This window comes from Falco naumanni, chromosome 7 (genome assembly GCF_017639655.2).
Source record: "Falco naumanni isolate bFalNau1 chromosome 7, bFalNau1.pat, whole genome shotgun sequence".
In the NCBI taxonomy this organism is placed as follows: Eukaryota; Metazoa; Chordata; class Aves; order Falconiformes; family Falconidae; genus Falco; species Falco naumanni.
The window spans coordinates 17985178-18001246 of NC_054060.1; the positions used below are offsets into that span (position 1 = coordinate 17985178).

General features: G+C 42.6%; 1 protein-coding gene across 1 annotated transcript; it reads right to left on the reverse strand.

The window, feature by feature from the left end:
- Positions 1–468: 468 nt before the first annotated feature.
- On the reverse strand, positions 469–14645 carry PYGO1 (pygopus family PHD finger 1). The gene is made up of 3 exons (XM_040601697.1): positions 14523–14645; positions 9223–9308; positions 469–7438 (listed from the first exon to the last, which is right to left on the reverse strand). Exons 1-3 carry the CDS (start codon positions 14569–14571, stop codon positions 6314–6316), a joined length of 1260 nt encoding a protein of 419 aa, XP_040457631.1. The 5' UTR covers positions 14572–14645; the 3' UTR covers positions 469–6313.
- Positions 14646–16069: the final 1424 nt, after the last annotated feature.

The following is a 16069-nucleotide window of genomic DNA, read 5'->3' on the forward strand; positions in this document are numbered from 1 at the left end:
AATGAACTGTTTGGCATGTGTGGTTTGGGACCACCCCTATCAGCTGCCTTTAAGAATTATTAGTAAGGTACAGATTTGGTATGTGTTAGTTGTGGTATTTTAACAAACAGGAATAGCTTAGTAATAATTTTATTAATTAGTATAAATCATTCTTTGCATAATCTCTTCCCAAGTGCAGAGAATTCTAAAAAAAAATATCTGTTTAGCCAAATAGTGCCTGAGCCTTCCCTCCCATCCTGTAAGAAAGAAATGGGGTCTATTGTGCAATAATTCTTCTAATCTGCTTTGGAGTCACTTCAGTTTAATGCCTTTAAAGAACAGCGGACCTCTCCAAAAGAGGCAGGAGCTGCCTTTTCTGATCAATACAACCTCATACCGTTTCTTGTGAGATTATGCCTAATCCAAATGCATTCGCACAGACAAAATATTAGAAGAGCTAATCTAGACATTACATGATTAATAGGCAACTTCCCCGCAAAAGTTATCTTTATTTTAAAAGAAACTGAAAACAGACAGAAAGCAAGTTACATACAGTGCTGGACAAAATCTACCATATACATTTTCCAAGAACGCTTGAATCAGATTCTGATACATGTTCTTCTAGAAGGTAAAATATCACATCATTATTAACAAAAAAATTAAATTTTGACAATCTTAATCATTTATTTTGCATTGTTTGGATGGCAGTAGATGGGTAACTTGCCTTTTTCAACTCATCTTTAACACTGAAAGGAGAATGTGGACAACAAAATTTCAAGTCAGAAGGCCTTAAAATATACAGTGTCTGCTCTAAAGGCCATAAACAAAAGCTTAGAGAAGAGACAGTCTGTTAAGTAAAAATCCTTCAACAACTCCATATTATTTCACATTTCAGAAAAAACAATTAAGGGAAGAAAAAAAAAAGAAAAAGGAAGAAGAAATATAAAATATATTAAAAGCTTGCCCTCCATAAGTTATATGGAAGTTCAGGTTTAGACCATCCTTTCTGTGTCTAGGATTTGAGTGTCTTTGAGCGTCTAGGAATAGACACAACACCTCTCATGACTCCAATCGCAAACTGTCTCCAATACAGCAATTCCTGAATTACAGTGCACAAACCTCCGAGTAAAAAGGTGGGGTTGGATCAAAAATTATTTTGAGACAGTTTATTTGAACATGAAAAGGAAAATTAATCATGTATGGCAAACACTTTAACAATAGGTATTCCCTACGATGTTGGGATAAAACATTTCTGAACCAGGAGACTAAGGGTGACTGAATACTTCAAGCTACAGTCAACACCTCCAAGGGGCTGAACACTGTTCAAAATTAATTACCTCAGAACTGATGACACACAACACTAGGGCACTAAAGCAACCCTTTACTCCCATATAAAGCATAAGCCAACAAGAAATCAGAGGAGTTCCATACAAAGAAGTTAATGTGCATAACTGAAGATGTAGTGTAGGATAGTTATATTGCCTTAAGATTTCCACTAAGTACACTTAATTTTCCAATTTTAAGGAAGAGCCTATTCTAATATAGAAAGCTTCAGACAAAACTGAGTAATCGCAGAATAACTTTAAAATACATCCAGTTCTACAGCCTCCTGCATATATCTGATAACATTCAACAGATTAAAAAAATGAAGTTTTGTAAATCAAGTAAAGAGTGTTAGAATAGAATTTTCACACCTATGAGCTTATTACCAAATGTTCACCCATTTGTCAGTGGATAATATTAAGAAATTCATACTAACAGTTATGGCAACAAGATGACAATGCACAGAAGTGCTGCGTGTTCTGAAAGGTAGTCAGTTTTAATTACCATGAATTGCTACCATCTATCATACCTCATTCTATGCAAGATACCACACCAGCTACCAATCCATAAACAATAATGTTTCACATACTTCATAGAGTAGCTTAAAACACATCGTGATATGAAATAATTTGTATTACATAGTAATTTAATCCCTGGCCACAGGGTTAACGTTGGACAAAGTCTGGAAACTTTTTTCCAATTTGAATTACGTACAGTAACTTTGCCACACACCACAGCACTAATGCATGTATTACTTCAGACATGCTCTAATTTAAAATCGAAACAAAAAAGTTGTTGCAAAAATACATGTCACCAATGTGGAACACATTCAAGATTGTATAAAAAGTACTGAACTGATATCCCAAAACAGGTATATTTAAGCAGTACATAAGGAAAGATTAGTTTTAATATGAAACAATCATTTAAGTCACATACAACATGATAAGAAGCATGACTTCCTTTTTTAAAAATGTTACACCAATACTTTTACTGCCAGGCAATGTTTATTTATAAAATGAAAGGGACATATTTAACGCAGATGTGTCATTGTATTAAGTTGGAATAAAGACAAATGTTAAAAAAGTGCTACATTTGAACACCATTGATTTTGTAAAAATCTCAAACCATAAAAAGCATTTCAGTTGCAAATATCATAGGCTCCGAACTGCAAACACTCCGAAATGGTCTCGGCTGCATGCATGCAGTTCCCCTGACTGCGTTAATCCTCCCACGCTTCAAGTTAAGCCTGAAAAATGAGATTACAAAACTGGTTCTTAGATGAAAAACTTCAGAGGTCACAAAGTATATTCTTCTTTGAGCAGCCCCCAAAATTATACTTTTGTTTTGAATAGAGCAAACTTTACTACCTTCTCTAGCCTCTGTCACCTCTAATAATAGCTAAGTCTCTAAACACCCTTGGGAAGTGTTAGTCTGATCTTCTGAAAGAAGAGATTGAGGCATAAACAGTTAGCCTGCCTGTCTCAAATTATAGAAGGGATCAGTAAAACAGACAGAAACAGAATTTTTGATATGTACCCTCTAGCCTATATGCAGCACTGTCACTTAACCTGACACCAATAAAACAAGTTATTTTAAAGAGCAAAATACATATTTTCTCATTCAAAACTGGTCTCTGGCAAAACCCTAAGTATTAAGGACAGTTCAATCTAGTTTATACCTATTTATTTCAGCCTAGGGGGGAAAAAGGAAAAGAAAAGAAAAAAAAAATAACATTTCGGGTTATATAGGCTGCATTTCTGACCGTGGCAAGGAGCTATTTTAAAAGGACACAGGCATTTCCCATAAAAATGTCAAGGTTTGTAAGATTTACAAAATCTTTGTGATATTTTTGGTGTGCAGCACGAGTACAGTCTAAATCACTAGTCATGAAAGAAGCACATGATAGTTCAATACAAATCGTTTCATGTAGAGTATTACAAAAAAACCTCACCTATTCTAATCAGCCCTCCCTCCCACCCACCCTTCTATAACTAATTTCTAATTCTAACCAGCTGACATTTTCCTAGTACCTTACTAACAAAACATGATTGTTGTTTTTCCTGTGCATACTTGAACTACTAACTAGTCAATACGTGCAGAGAAAAACAAAGTATAACTCCCTCTCTCTAGATAAAGAGTCCAGATATGCCAAGAGTATATCAGTAGGGCAAGCATATTGGCTGGATGACTTTTGGAGATCCTAATCAGTCCTATCTCTACAATCAGTGTGATAACAAGTTTGGTGTTGTTGGGGTTTTTTTTACTACTATTTTATACAACTGGCATTTGCTAATGCCTTGAATTTGCAGGTTAACAAACACAGAAAATTTACCGGGTTACAAACCCAACATGGTACCAGTTTAGAAAAACTGAAACAAATCATCACAAATACACAATTTAAGGCCTTATAAAATGATACTCCAGTTGATTTCAAGTTTGTAAGAACACTATATTTAAATTCTAATGTCTTGCTAGCTAATGCAGAAAACACTTGCCTAACTTTGTGTAGGGTTGAGGAAAAGATTAAGAAATACATGGCTATTTTAAATACAATGTCTGCTCCAAAACAACTGTTAAAACATTACTTGGACTTCTGAGAACATCTTCTCACAACAGGAATGAGGTGTGGGAAAGGTATTGTGAACAGCACGCTTGGGTAACAACGTCATCTTTGGAGCTTCTGTTGAATTTTCACTGAGCAAGAATTTTTATTTCATTTACACTGCAGTAGGTCTCAACCAACTCCACTACCACCACAGTGAAAATCATTGCAGAGATGAAATTGATTCCCAGAGGAACAAATCTATCTAGACAAGGTTTGGTTTAATTTCTACTGTAGATACCAAAAGCAAATTCTAACAGCCAGTCAGTCATTAGGAAAACTACTGAAGAATAACTCTCTCTAACAGAGGTTGTTGCTTGGTTGGGTTTTTTTTGTTGTTTGCTTTTAAATATCGCACCTCTAAGAAAACAAGATTAAGTTTACTATCTGTATTAACTAAAGCAAACAGTGATGAAAACAGAAGCCCTGGATCTGCCTTACACTTTCTTCACATCTCCACACAGGAAATCCTCAAGATATGAATTGTGACATTTTAGACATTATTTCCTTTTTCCTGATGAGAGGCAATACAAAGAAGGAGGGCAATACTGCACTTCTCCAGTAAAAGAGCATATGAAACTTCTCACTTTTAAAATAAAACAAGGACAGTCATGTAGATCTGCACAGTATCTTCCAGGAAAAGTACCACAGTAGAGTCCATTTAAAATCAAACACAATGGTGAACTAGCAAACAGGTCTTACTTTTCACTCATTAGTGTAGCTTACCATACAAACTACCTTTTTATATAGATGACTGTATTTATATAGGCTCCTACATCACTTGTCACCACAGACCTGAACAATTGATCACATTAGGGAAAGTGACTAGTACCTGTAGTGCTTGACATATGATTTAATTGTTGCCTGTTTAAAAACAAAAAGTTTCCAGCACAGTGGTATCACAGACAAGGTCTGTTATTACAGTGCCACATTTTATTAAGTTAAACCAACACTTCTCTCTACAGAAACACTCATTTTCAGTTGTGTTTGCAACTTTATCACACTGCTAAGGCTGAGGTCTTCAAAGCTTGATGTTTCCCCACATTAAAAAAAAAAAAGGAGAGGGCTTTGAGATCAAGAGTAAGATCAAATTACCCATATTAAAATAAAATTCTTAGCATCACATGTGGAGCTCTAGTGCCATTCATACTTGTCAACAGGATATCAAGTTTAGCAAAGAAGCTAAATTTCTGATTACTTGCTTCTGATGTGAGCTAAACTCACCTGATGCGAAAGCTAGTTTTCTTCACCCTAGATGTCCCACCCCCTCACTAACAAACTGGCTGACGCAGTGGTGGGAATTCAGTTTTAAGACTTCGCTGGCCAAATTATCTTGCAACTCAGAGCCTGTGCTGAGCACACTCCGTTGCTCTGCGTCCTCCTTCATGCCAGGTGGACCGTCTAAGCTCAGGATGACTGAGCAGGCTCTCGTTGAAAGCCCCAGGAGACAGGCAGAACTTTGCCTGCACTGGTCCAGTCACAGTTCGCAGGCAGCACCGAGGTGGGAGGCTGGAACCATCAATGAGAAACGATGAGAGAGAGGTGCATGACTGCACAACCGTGACAGATGCAGAGACTGTATCCTAAAGTATGTGTTTAAGATAAATGAATTAAGGTTACATATGCAACCCTAGTTTTGGTATTCTCTAGATTTAAAGCACTGGACTTCATAAACTCGAAGTGTTCTTTTTCCAATGTAATCATATTTTGTAACTATTTCCAAATACTGCAAGACCTAGCAAGAGTCTCCAGCAAGTATGTGCTGAGAAGTCAAACGAGATCATTGCCCTTTCAAGGAAATATAAATGTATAAGAGTTTAGTGGGTTTCATTGTGTTACTAAGCATAAAGTCATCTATTTGTGAATAGTGTGTTAATGCTTTACTTCAAAAACAGGAAAAAGCATACACAAAATTCTCTGTATTTACCCTAAAATAAAAACTATTAGCACTGCAGATTCCTCCACATCATCTCCACTATATTCAAAGAAAGGATAGCAAGAACATCAGTAATGGACATTCAACGTAATGAGTACTTGCAAATATAGTACCATTAAATCCAAGCACTAAATGCTAGTGTTAACACATTAACACTAGCAAATTAGGGGCTATTCATACAGCCACATTTTTGCCTTCAATAAAATTGGCAATGCACATCCTACTTCTGATCAGTCATCAGTTATGTTTTACAGTTTTAATCAGAAACAAAAAAATATTCCATCCTGCAAAACATTAGCACACATAAAACTAAGAGTACAAAAGATGAGACAGAAGTTTATGAATTAAAACAGACTAGGGAAAAAAAGATTACAGCAATCAAACACAACTGATTGTCTGCAGAAAGTGAAGTACCCAATTTGTAACCAAATCTTCATAGCAAGTATTTCAATCACTACCACCAATTGACGTTGTTAGCCATCCGTATTCAACACAGGTGGTCCTGCAGTCTCTCTTGTACGCATTAACTGGACATCTTTGTCAGCCATGCAAGTATCACAACCCCAAACGGCTGACGCTTCTGCTGTAAGAAGGCCATAAGCTGACTCAGTCATGCCTGTACAGATCCGATGAAACCATTTTTGGCAAGAGGCTTCACACAGGATGGCATCCTGGTCATCATTAACTTCATGTGTACAAATTCCACATGGATAGACGGGTTCAGAGGACGAGTGACCGTGACGACTGGGATGAAGGGGTGTTTTGCTGCTCTTTTCAGAGTTGCATCCTTCAGCAGTACCTCGAGACTGTCGGGACTTACTCTGAGTCCCATTTGAATGGCCAGCGTTAGTGTTATCAGCATTATTCGAATGGCTATTATCCTGATTTACCACGTTGTTGTTTCGAGTAACATTTTTTAGGTCACTGTTACCTTGACTCACAATGTCCTCTGTCCTGTGATGATGCTGATGAGCAGCAGTGTTCTGGCTGGCTGCTTTGCTTGCACCTTGACTAAAGTCTTGCTTTTGTGCTGATGATTTTGTCTGGTTGTATGTGTTTGGTGGAGGAACAAAAGAATGGTTTGACTCTAGCTGCGAATTTGGGAAATTCGGATTGTTTCCAGGACCAAAGTTAGATGGCACATCAGGATGAGGTATCTGACCAGAATGGCCAAAGTTCTCACCAGGATTAGGTCTGAAATGCTGACCAGGCATATTGACATTTTGATTTATCTGAACACCACTATAAGGTGGTTGATTCCCAAAACTTGGGTTATCATGGGGACTGAAGCTGAAAGAGTGGGGTCGACTAAAACCCATTCCCACTGGGTTTTGAGGAAGGGGATGTGGTTGGTTTCTGAGGGAGTAAGAACCACCATATGGCGAGGACACTCTGGGCAGCATATGAGGTGGCATTCTGAAAGTGTTATAGCCTCCAAATCCAGGATAACCAGGATTACTAAAATATGGATTTCCTGAAGGAAGTGGTTTATAAGACACAGTATTATAGTTGTCATCAAACGGATTTGCAGCTACAAGGTGGTCAGAGCTTGGATTCGGCGGTGGAGCATATTCAGATGGAGGAGGAAATGATGAGCCCTAAAAATATTTTAAATACAACATTTAAATTAGTTTTAGTATTTCCCTGCAAGACAGACCAGGCACAAAGGTCCCGGATTAGCAGCACTACTGCTAAAAGAACTGTTCAGCTGTTGCATAAAGCTCACTCACTGTACCCTGCCAGGCTGTCTGAAATTTCAGTACAGAGGTGAGAGAGGAGTTTGGGCTCTGGATAACATGGTGATTTATAGTAATCTGTGTTTTAAAAATTGTGCAGTTGCACAACCATGCTTCTGAAAATACTAGTTGATATGTGACTTCTATTTCTTAATCTTTTACATCATAAAAGCAACAATACAGAAAGCCACGTGCCACTTAAACACATGTATAAAATATTTCCAAATGTTGAAGAGCAGATTCGAAGCATTTCCTTAGTTTCATTTTGGGTTCACTTAACTGAATATACATCTGTTAAGACACCCCACTTCTATGAGGATATATAAACCTAATGTTACTATAACCCTAAAAAAAGGTATACAGAATATAGGTCTCTGCATATAGGAATTTTCTATATTCTGTGTACCAAACAGAGGTGTCCCTTATGAGCATGCAGTGATTGTGGATAGCCTGCAAAGCATAGTCAGTAGGTATAAAATACAGGGATTTCTGGTTACAGAGAAAAGTAAAATCAAGTCTTTAATGGAGCCCACAGGCTGTTGAAATGTCATCAGAGTGGCTATACAATTGAATTGCATTCTAGACTAGCCTGTGGGGAACATCTGCCTAGTTCACCCTCATGCTAACTGTGCTCACAGAAAGCATTTTGCATTTTCTCCTAAATACTAAGAAACTTTTTTTTTTTTTGCCCCCCCCCAAAAAAAACCCCAAAAAACAACCCTCCTGCTGTGCCACAAAACTTGAACCTGGTAAGAAAAGAGAGGAAACTAATCTTCATGCCCTCTACAGTTATCGCCATTTCAGAACACAAGGAAAGCTCTACCAAGAAGGAGGCCCAAACCCCTTAAATTAACTGAATATTTCTCAGAGCAGGTTTCACCATGACTACTTTAAAACAAACCAAAAATTAAGACAGCAAATCCACATCTCAATGGAATCTGGATAGGCCTAACAGAAAGAAACTGTGTGACCTACATAAATAAAATTACTCTCGCTAGGCAGTACCAAATTAACAGATACTCTCACTCGAAGCTGAGTGAACACAACAAAGGACAATTCTGCATTACAGATATCTAATTGCTTTAAATGTTTTGTATTCAGGCTTCCTTCCCTGGAAACAGAAACTGTATAGAAATGCCAAATTGCAAGGATTCACTGGAAAGGAGCCGAACCTGCCTCATAGCATTTGCTTGAAAATCACTTGGGGAACATGCCAAGAGTTTGGTCAAAGCATTAACAAACTGTACTGATCCATTAGCCCACAAACCTACACATATTGGAATGAAGGTAAGAAGAAAAGTAGTCTCATGGCAACTACTCATGCTATACAGAATTCTACCAAGGGCTACAAAGTCATTAAAAGAAAGCCTGTTTCAGAATCAAATCCATATGGGTAAAATACAAGTTGTGGCAGTCTCACTGTGCTCCTCTCTTTATAGGACTTTGGCAACCTACAGAGATTAAAATAACTGCAGTGAGAATAACTAGTATTATGAAGATTTCAGCTTCACAATGCAACTAAAATATTTTATATGGTACTGCTATTTGTGAGAACAGACTGATATTCTGAACAACGCAAGCTAGTCATACCAGCAAACATGACTGCACTATTTATTAAGAAAGTAAAAGAACCAGAGGGAATTTACCTGTGCATTTGCTTTGCGCTTTTTCTTATCAGGGCTTCCAAGTTGTACTCCTGGTCCTCCTAACCCATCCAATCCACTGTCACCACCTACAAAATTTCAATCAGTGCAATACAGCATTAGGTTTCTTACAGACAGTATTTTAAATTTGCCTCTGCCTGTCATAGCAACAGATACCTGTTATAAATACTGAGCTTGCATTAATTCTGGTGCCTTACATTGCAAGTCCTTAAGGAGCAAACACCTGGAGGTAAAAGTTTGCATACCTCACATACAGCTATCTCACTCTATTACCACTCTAACATCCAATTCATGCTCATTACAGTTGGAATAAACATTTCCATTTATTTTATGTTTATCTGTCCCTTGGTACTTAATGTCTCCGCTTCACCAGTAAGAAGTATTTCTTGTTTGCATAACACATAAAACTTTCAAAAGAACTGCTTAAAACCATGCCAAAGATTCACCTCCTATTTAACTTACACAGACACAGCATTTATCAAACTCACTGTACCAATATACAACAGCATGTTACAATACGCCATGAAGGAAAAAAGCAAACAGCAGTAGATCAGTGTCGAAAACCACTGAAAACCTGCCATGTTGTTTAGACAGATCTCCAGTTTGTCAGATGTAAATTTCACTAAAATGCAAGGCTTGATCAGACAAAACGCATAGCTGTGGTGCTTAGAGGGATGGTTTAGTGGTGGACTTGGCAGTTCTGGGTTAACAGTTGGACTTGATCTTAAAGGTCTTTTCCAGATTAAATGATACTATGATTCTACAAAAAAGAAAGCTGCCAAAAATGACAGGGACTCTGGGCAAACCCACCCTACTCTGCAGAAACCTCAGAGAATAATAATCACTTTAGGGTGATAACAAGAGCGACACATGTTGAGATACTAACATTAAGAAACTGTGTGTTAATACATTTTTTCCCCAGGCCTGTTAAGATAATAGCTTATTTGCTCTTTAAAACATAAACATAAATAGTAACAGTACAGAACAGTAAGAAGGGCAATGCAACTTAAAAAATTTACTGTTACTCGTTTAAAACTCTTACTCAGAGTACAAGTCAAACTTTATCAAGATGCAAGCATACAGCTGAACACACGGGTTCGTCTTTATTACCAAAGGCAACCTGAAGATAACTGTGAATTATCAACAGTATTATGCAAAGAAGCACAATGTATGACATTACACTGCTCTATGTTAGACAAGTATTCCCAGCAGAGAGCTAAACCAGCTTTAGGACTATTCAATAAAGTAATATAAAATCTCTTCTCACAGGGAAGAAGTAGACTTACTATACACAGATCAAAGGAGGCCTACAAATTTTCACTCCTAGCACTTGCTTCCCCCCCACCACTCCTTTTTAGAGGTTTCAGAAATTTACCAGTCCTACCTCAAGCAAGAAACCAGTTCTGCCTCTGCTTTAATAAGTTCCTTTTGGCTTTGGCTGTCACTGTTGAAATTTAATTTCATTTTTCATTATATGGAAGGAAGATACGTGGTCATCCCAAATCAATACCTATCAAATTGTAGGTCTGAATTTCAAAGACTAGGTCATGAAGTCACGATCAAGTTCTCAGATAAACTCATGCTTGAGCATAGCACATCACGGTATAACCTACCACCAGAGTAACTAGGGATTGCTCTTCAAAAAAAAAAGGGGTCCTTTTTGCCTTGATTTAGGATATAAAATCCTGCATATACTTAGTGCACTATGAGGCGCTGCCCCTGCATTAACTGTAGATACTAAATAATGACAGCATAAAGTTTTACATAAAGAATGATGACAAACCTCTTTTAAATTCCTACACTATAAATCATCTTCTTGATAAACTATTTGTTCAAAATTGTCCCTGCATTTCACATTAGCTTCTTCTCCTGCATTCCTATATGTTTATCATAAATCCAGTGGGAGATTGTACCGTGAACACCATTCCTCACAACTGCATAAAATACACTCTTGTTCATGGTCCTGTACTCTTAATACATAAATGACATTAACCATTGATAGCAAAATATTACCAATATCCACATTTCATAATAAATCCAACAACTGGCAGCACAGATATGAGTAAATCTGTGATCAAGTAGAACACTGAGGATCATATGCAAGTGCTGTTTTACAGTCGTGTAAGTTAAAACTCCATTAAATTATATATAAATTCCCTCTCTGGGATATCATTCTTCAAAAACATAAGCAAATGAAGATTAGAATCCCAGTGACAAGTTCCACCAATTTCTACATGAACTACTTTACACGGGTGAAGCCATTCATATGCCTAGATTTATAGAAAGTCCTAGGAACAAAGCTTTGTATTTTCAGTTCTTGCCGTGTGAGGCCAATGATTTAATTTAGCCCTAAAAATTTATATTTTCCCTGTGGATTTTATAATGATTTAATTTTTACATAAAAGGAAACAGAATGTTAGTCCTAGCATACCTCCAAAAAAAGAGTGAATAAAGGTCATTTTCACACAGCCAAAATAAACTTTCCAGAGAGTCACTTTTGGTACCCACCACCCAGGCTTTCATCAAAAGGTGTATCGAGCATTTTGGAACATTGCGTTAAGGGTGCAAAAAATCATTTCACTGCCTGAGACTAATTTTCCAGGAAAAAATACAATCCTTTTGACTGGGGCATCATGTGTGTCATATATCCTGGACATATATGCTGTTCCACACAACACCTTTGTCTCCAAACTGGAGAGAAATGGTTTTGATGGATGGACCACTTGGGTGGATAAGGAATTGGCCAGATGGTCACAGTCTAAGTGACAGACAGCTTGACGTCCAAGTGGAGACCAGTGATGAGTGGTGTCCCTCAGGGGTCAGTATTGGGAACAGCACCGTTTAACATCTTTATCAGCGACATGGACAGTGGGATTGAGTGCACGCTCAGCACATTTGCCAATGACACCAAGCTGTGTGGTTGACATGCTGGAGGGCAGGGATGCCATCCAGAGGGACCCTGACAGGCTGGAGAGGTGGGCCCGTGCAAACCTCATAAAGTTCAACAAGGCCAAGTGTGAGGTCCTGCACCTGTGTCAGGGCAGTCCCAAGCACAAATGCAGGCTGGGCAGGGAATGGATTGAGGGTGGCCCTGAGGAGAAGGACTTGTTGACAACAAGCTCAACATGAGCACATGGCAATGTGCACTTGCAGCCCAGAAAGCCAACCGAATCCTGGGCTCAGGGTGATTCTGCCCCACTACTCCACTCTCATGAGTCTCCACCTGGGGTACTGCGTTCAGCTCTGGTGCCCCCGGCACAAGACAGACAGGGACCGGCTCAAGCAGATCCAGATGATCGGGGGCTGGAGCGCCTCTCCTGTGAAGACAGGCTGAGAGAGTTGGGGCTGTTCAGCCTGGAGAAGAGGAGGCTCCAGGGGGAACTTAGAGCAGCCTGCCAGCACCTAAAGGGGCCGACAGGAAAGCTGGAGAGGAACTTTTTACAAAGGCGTAAAGTGACAGAACAAGGGGTAATGGCTTTAAAGTAAAAGATAATAGATTTCGGTTAGATATTAGGAGGAACTTCTTCACTGTGAGGGTGGTGAGACACTGGCCCAGGCTGCCCAGAGCAGCTGTGGGTGCCCCATCCATGGAAGTGCCCAAGTCCAGGTGGGATGTAGCTTTGAGCAACCTGGTCTGGTGGAAGGTGTCCCTGCCCATGGCAGGGGGATGGGAAATAGGTTCCTTCCATCCCAAACCATTCTATGACATGATCTAGAGATATAAATACGTATCTGATAATTATTCTCTTATTAAATCATGGATAAAATGTATTTCAGCCATTTACATTAGGGAAAAGGAGAAAAGTCCCGTATTCTTTTTTACTTTGTACATACTCAAGATAGACATTTTCAGTGTTAGTCAGGAGAACTGCAAGTTGCAGTTCTGTTTACATATTAAGAGATTATGACTTTGCATGTAATTTATGCCATACTTAACATACGGCAAATACGCTATGGAGTGAGTATTTTCATACTCACTGACAAATCTCTGTCTAGGTTTTTACAGGATGGATGCCAGAGTCTCTTTACACAGTGCTTTATCTCAGTAGGAACATTTTCCCAAGAAACACAAATGGCTGAATAAACTTTTAATTCTAGACAGAAAACTAAAAAGTGTCTAATTTTAACCAGATTTGGTGAACCTATTCTGTGGCCCTGATACTGTAAACAGTTTTGACATTAAGCGGTAATCGCATGAAACTCGGTGACTAACTCGGGCATGTGAAACTGCGTGTGCTTAAATATTTGCAGAATCAGGGCTCGAGAGTGAAGGAGTCTAATGAACCCCAGTCTCCTTTGTAAGACTGCTGCACATTTTCTTTCTCTCATTCTCAAGGTTACAACCCAGCTGTTACTATAACAGTTTTAGAAAAGCAAACCTTAGATCAATGGCAACATGCATAGCAGAATCCACACCTTTTCCCACTTACCCAACCGTAAAAAAGCTTAAAACATCAAGAACAATAGAATTCCAGTGACAAAACAGGAGGCAAGGAAAGGAGAAGCAATAAATTGCCGATCTTATTATTTTGCCATGTTTTTTCACCCAGCTTTGTCACCCTGTTGCCTTTCATTATGCCATGCCGAAAGGCTTTTCTGTTTTTAAGGACTGTAAGGACACAACTACTGCTCCGTAGCCTGATGTGCTACTGCCATTAAAGTCAGTTGCATGGCCCAAGTCGGAAGAGAGACCGTAATTTCTACCCTTCGCCTTCCACATTTCAAAGAAACGCATACTTCAGACCTCACGACGAGCCACGCAAGAGCGCGATTAATCAAGAATAATCTTGGAACGGATTTTTCATTTCCCGAGAAGAGAAAAACAAGCCGGCAACTAGAATCAAGCCCAAGCACAAGACCAGGGGTAGGAGAGCGAGCACTCAAGTGTAATTTACGGGCTCTGCATCAACACGAACTCGGACATGTGGCAGCGCCGACGTATTCCCTTGCACCAGCACTATGCACGCCGCATACTAATGGGCGGCACAGCCTGGAAAACACGGGCGGCAGCACAGGCGCCCGCCCGCCGGGTCACACCGCGCAGCGCCGGCCCCGAGTCCCGCACGGCCAGGCCCGCAGGCTGCGGCCGGCCCCGCCGCGCAAACTTAGCGCGGCTCCCGCACCGCCCGGCCCCGCCGCAGGGAGGGACCGCGGCGGGGGCACCAGCGGCTCGGCACGGCTCGGCAGCAGCGGCCGGGTCCGGCCGGTGCGGGCACCCCGCCGCACCGCCAGCTCTCCTCACGGGAGTTAGGCCCCAGCAGCGGCCGCCCCCCGCCCCGTACCTCGGGATCTCTTCAGCGCGATGGGGTCCTTCTCCTGTTCCGCTGACATTACAGACAGCAGCGCATGGCTCCCAGGGCGGCAGGAATCGGGGCTCTTTGATGCTGCTGCTGCCGCCGCCGCCGGCCCGCACCCCGCCCCCCTCCGCCCCCGCCTCCTCCGCCGCCGCCCCCGCCCGCCGCTGCCGTAGCCGCCGCCGCCCCAGCCGCGGAGCCGCCAGACTTTGCAAAGTTTGGGCGCGGGAGGGCTCCGCAGCGGCCGGCGGCGAGGGCCGGGCCAGGGGGACCGCGGCGAGCGGGGAGCCGCAGCCCGGGAGCCGCGCGGGGGTCGGCGGAGCGCCCGGCCGCGCCGGGCAGGGCCCCCGCGGGCTGCGGGCGCCCGCCTCGCTCGGCGCCCGCCGCCGGGGCTGCCAGGCCCCGCGGCCCCGCACAGCGCCCCCGCCGGCCACCGGCGCCGCTCAGCGCTCCCTGCCGCGGCCGGCCGGCTGCCGGGCCCGCGGGGGCGGCGGCGGGGCGCTCCGCGGGGCTCCCCGCGCTCCCGCCGTGAGCGCGGCCCTTCCCGCGCCGCCGCCGCCGCCGGTCGGGGGGCCGCCGTGCGGAACAAAGGCGCCGCGCCGGGGCGGGCTCCGCCGCGGGCCTGCGGGGCAGCCGCGGGCTCGGGGCGGCCGCGCGCGGGGGCTGAGGGGCCGCGAGGCCGGCGCGCGGCCGCCAGAACCGTTAGTGCGCGCGAGGGCGGGGGCCGGGGCCGCCCTGACTGGGGCCGGGGCGGACGGGCCCCTCGGGTGGGCGCTCGGCCGCAGGCACCCGCCGCACGGGTAACCGCTTCCCCGGTCTCGGCCCCGGGGCGCTTCGCCGCTTACCTCGCCGGCAGCACGTGCTCCACGCTCCGGGCCGGGCGGCGGCGGCGCCTCCCGGTCCCCGCGGGCTCTGCCGCGGCCGCTGCAGGGAGGTGCGCGCCGGCCAGCGGGCCCCCCCTCACACAGGTATGGCCCCGCTCTGCCCTGCTGCTCTGAGGGCAGCGCTGGCAAGACCCAGCCGGCTGGGCCTGGCCGGCGCCCCTTGCCCGCTGACCCCCTGAAATGCACGACAGCTAAATCGCTGTTGGTGTCAATAGTTTTGTGGGAAAATACATCCCACCGCCATTCCCCGTCTTCTGAAGTGACTGCATTTCAGAGGTGTTACATATGGAGTCCACATCCTTGATCAAAGCTGTTAACCAACTGTAGTAAAAATAATTCTCTTTTGAGTAAGGATTTATCCTCCCTTAACTGGGATAAAAATGGCCAGCTGTGAAGTATGGGTTTTGCTCACATGCCTTATTTCACGATAACCTAGCAGTGCCATTTCTGTACATACCTTCTTGTTAGATGGAAAGTTGGTACTTTTCCAGTATTTGGAACGCTTTTTCTGAAGGAAAACGACTGCTGCTTGCGTACAGGTTAAGGTATCAGCATTACTGTGTTTTTTCTTTTACATTTTGCCTGTCTAACTAAATAAAATGGAGAAAGCAATCCAATTTTTCATGTTGGATTTCTGTACTTCCCTAGACA

Coding starts and splice junctions, on each gene's coding strand:
- PYGO1 (XM_040601697.1), bottom strand. CDS start 14,571: ATGTCAGCGGAACAGGAGAAGGACCCCATCGCGCTGAAGAGATCCCGA. Junction 9,309..14,522: donor CGCGCTGAAGAGATCCCGAG/GTACGGGGCGGG, acceptor GAAATTTTGTAG/GTGGTGACAGTGGATTGGAT. Junction 7,439..9,222: donor AGCGCAAAGCAAATGCACAG/GTAAATTCCCTC, acceptor AAATATTTTTAG/GGCTCATCATTTCCTCCTCC.